This window comes from Apaloderma vittatum, unplaced genomic scaffold (genome assembly GCF_000703405.1).
Source record: "Apaloderma vittatum isolate BGI_N311 unplaced genomic scaffold, ASM70340v1 scaffold33293, whole genome shotgun sequence".
Classification (NCBI taxonomy): domain Eukaryota; kingdom Metazoa; phylum Chordata; class Aves; order Trogoniformes; family Trogonidae; genus Apaloderma; species Apaloderma vittatum.
Genome location: NW_009706962.1, coordinates 316 through 3224, shown reverse-complemented (window position 1 = coordinate 3224; position 2909 = coordinate 316). Strand labels below are relative to the sequence as shown.

The 2909-nt window shown below is 60.7% G+C and overlaps 1 protein-coding gene across 1 annotated transcript in view; it reads left to right on the top strand.

Moving 5' to 3' along the window:
- CASKIN2 (CASK interacting protein 2) overlaps positions 1–2909 on the top strand; it is a gene marked incomplete at both ends in the record, with an annotated part of 5951 nt that overhangs the window by 2769 nt on the left and 273 nt on the right. The window contains 8 exons of the mRNA XM_009865998.1: positions 345–466; positions 807–861; positions 982–1088; positions 1310–1420; positions 1537–1642; positions 1862–2011; positions 2341–2605; positions 2815–2895. Of these exons, the coding sequence (XP_009864300.1) occupies positions 345–466; positions 807–861; positions 982–1088; positions 1310–1420; positions 1537–1642; positions 1862–2011; positions 2341–2605; positions 2815–2895 (997 nt within the window). The remainder of the gene's footprint in view (positions 1–344; positions 467–806; positions 862–981; positions 1089–1309; positions 1421–1536; positions 1643–1861; positions 2012–2340; positions 2606–2814; positions 2896–2909) is intronic.

Here is a 2909-nt window from a genome sequence, read left to right as displayed (position 1 = left end):
TGCCTCCTGGCAGGGAAACAGCCAGACGAGAGGGAGAAGGCACAGGGAAAGGAAGTTTAGGGGAGCCCATAGAGCAGCCCCTTCCCTCCTCGTGTCCCCATGTCCCCTTCGTGTGCCCCTTGCCAGCCTGGGTCACCCTGTCCGTGTCAGCGCATGCCAGGAGGTGGGAGGGACCGAGGCACTGTCTGTGGCTGGAGGGATCTCACAGGAGGCTGGTTTTTGCTGGCATCCCTGTGTTGGCACACGGGTCCCAGCTGGGGACCTCCGTGCCCTGTGCCAGCCCTGATGCTGGGGCGCTGCTGACAGCCTCTCCACCTGACGGCCTCCCCCCTTGCCCTGAACAGCAGGAGACAGGAACAGCGTGGGCAGCGAGGGCAGCGTCGGCAGCATCCGCAGTGCCGGCAGCGGCCAGAGCACCGAGGGCACTAACGGGCAGAACACCAGCATCCTCATCGAGAATGCCAGGGTAGGTGTCAGCCCTCACTCCCTCTGTGCTGCTCCCCCAGCCCTGCCCCGGGCTGGAGAAGGGAGCCCCAGCACCTTCCAGTTGTCCCCTCATAGGCCAGCTGGCCTTTTGGAGTGGAGCTGGAGGCCGTGGCTGGTATCACACAGTATCTCCACTGTGTCTTGCATCAGCCTCAGGAAAGGGTCCTGGGCTATATCCTGCCCAGATCTCTGGCTGAGAGCCAGCCCTTCACTGAGTGAAGCCCCCAGTGAGCAGGGATCCCGGTTCTGCTCCTGAGGGTGGAGCAGGGCTTGTGTCCGGAGGGGACATTCTTCCTCCCCTCACTCCTTCTCTCCCTCAGCCACTGCCTTCTGCCGGTGACGACCTCCAGCAGCAACTTCTGGGATCAGAGCCGCGCAATGGGCAGTTGACCTCCACGGCAGGTGAGGGATATCTCAACTCCATGGGCCCTTGGGGACAGCTGTCCCCTGGCCCTGGGGGCTGCTCACGTGCCCCCATGACGTTTCTCTTTGTCTCCTCTCTGCCAGGGCCACAGAGCCACCAGACCCCAGGCAGCTGCCCCTCTGGAGACAGGGTCTTCTCCCACCAGTTCTTGAGGCCTGAGCAACTCCTTGAAGGAAAGGTAACTGGGCCAACTGGGAACCTGGTGCAGCGGGTCAAAGTGCTACATTTGGGGCTTTCAGCCCAGTGCTTGCTGCACTGGGGACACAGAGGACTGGGTCTTGATACTGGGGGCAGATGGTCTTGCCCAAGGAGATCCTGTCATCTTGCCTGGAGGAGCTAGGTCCTTCCAAACCCTGCAGCCGCCATCATGGGCTGTTCTTCGCCTCGTCCTTTCCCCAGGATGCAGAAGCCATTTACAACTGGCTGAGTGAGTTCCAGCTGGAGTCCTACACTGCCAACTTCCTCAATGCTGGTTATGATGTCCCCACCATCAGCCGCATGACCCCGGAGGTAAGGCAGGTCCATCCCCGCCCTGGCCGGCACTCCCCTGAGCTGCCGGCAGTGGGCACCTACTGCCCCACACCGCCTTGTCACTGCTGACCACAGCCCTGCTCTGCTCACGGTAGGACCTGACAGCCATTGGTGTGACCAAGCCGGGCCACAGGAAGAAGATCTCCACTGAGATTGGGCAGCTCAGCATCGCCGAGTGGCTGCCCAACTACATCCCGGTGAGTCCCTGGCACCGGGGCTTTGGTCTGGCACCCTCTTTTCCCCAGGTCTTTTCTCAGAGCTGTCTTAGCCCAGGGCAGGACAGGAGCAGGGTCTGTAAGTACATACATGCTGCAGCGACCTGTGTTAATGCAGCCAGAAAGACCCCAAAATGCAGTTTCTTGGCCAGGGGCCAAGAAAGGATGGACAAAGGTGCTGTCCATGCCTTGATGCTCATGGCAGCGTCTCCGTGCGCTGACCTGATGGACTGGCTCAGTGCCATCGGGTTGCCCCAGTACCACAAAAAACTGGTGAACAACGGCTACGACTCCATCACCATCGTGATAGACCTGACGTGGGAGGATCTGCAAGAGATCGGCATCAACAAGCTGGGTGAGTCCCTGGCACCATGCTGCTGTGGCCCAGGGCAGCCAAGGTTTCCCACCCAGCTCCCCGTGCCCCATTCTCCTGCAGTCCAGGGTGTGCAGGCATGTCCTGAGCACCTGGAAAGGGCAGGTCCCTAAGGAATCCCCTGGCAGGCTGGAGCAGGCTGAGCCAGGTGGATGCCCGCTGCAGTTTATCTCCTCCCATAGGCAGGCTTTGGGTAACCTGGAGGCCTTTGCCCTTGTTGGTTACCCGACCATGACTTCTTGGCCAGGAATAAAAGGCCTTGGGGGTCAGAGCTGACCTAAGGCCCTTTTCCTGTCGCAACCTTCCTGCAGGCCACCAGAAGAAGATCATGTTGGCCGTCAAGAAGCTCAGAGACCTCCGCAAAAGCCTCAACCAAGCAGAAGCAACTCTGGCAAGACGCAAAGTCCCTGGTGCCCTGGACATCGTCACCATCGAGTCGCTGGAGAACGGGGAGTGCCAGTCCCCAAACACCCCCAAAATGACCACCTTCCAGGACAGCGAGCTCAGCTACGAGCTCCAGACGGCCATGTCCAACAGCTGCCATGAGACACTCGGCACCGCAAAAGCCTCAACCAAGCAGAAGCAACTCTGGCAAGACGCAAAGTCCCTGGTGCCCTGGACATCGTCACCATCGAGTCGCTGGAGAACGGGGAGTGCCAGTCCCCAAACACCCCCAAAATGACCACCTTCCAGGACAGCGAGCTCAGCTACGAGCTCCAGACGGCCATGTCCAACAGCTGCCATGAGACACTCGGCATCAAGAGCAGCCAGGGAATGTCACGGAGCCAGGAGAGCATCGGGGTGCGGTCCCGGGGCTCGGGGCACTCACAGGACAACGTGCTGTCCCAGCACCTCTCCAGCCCCTCGCAGGAGAGCCTGG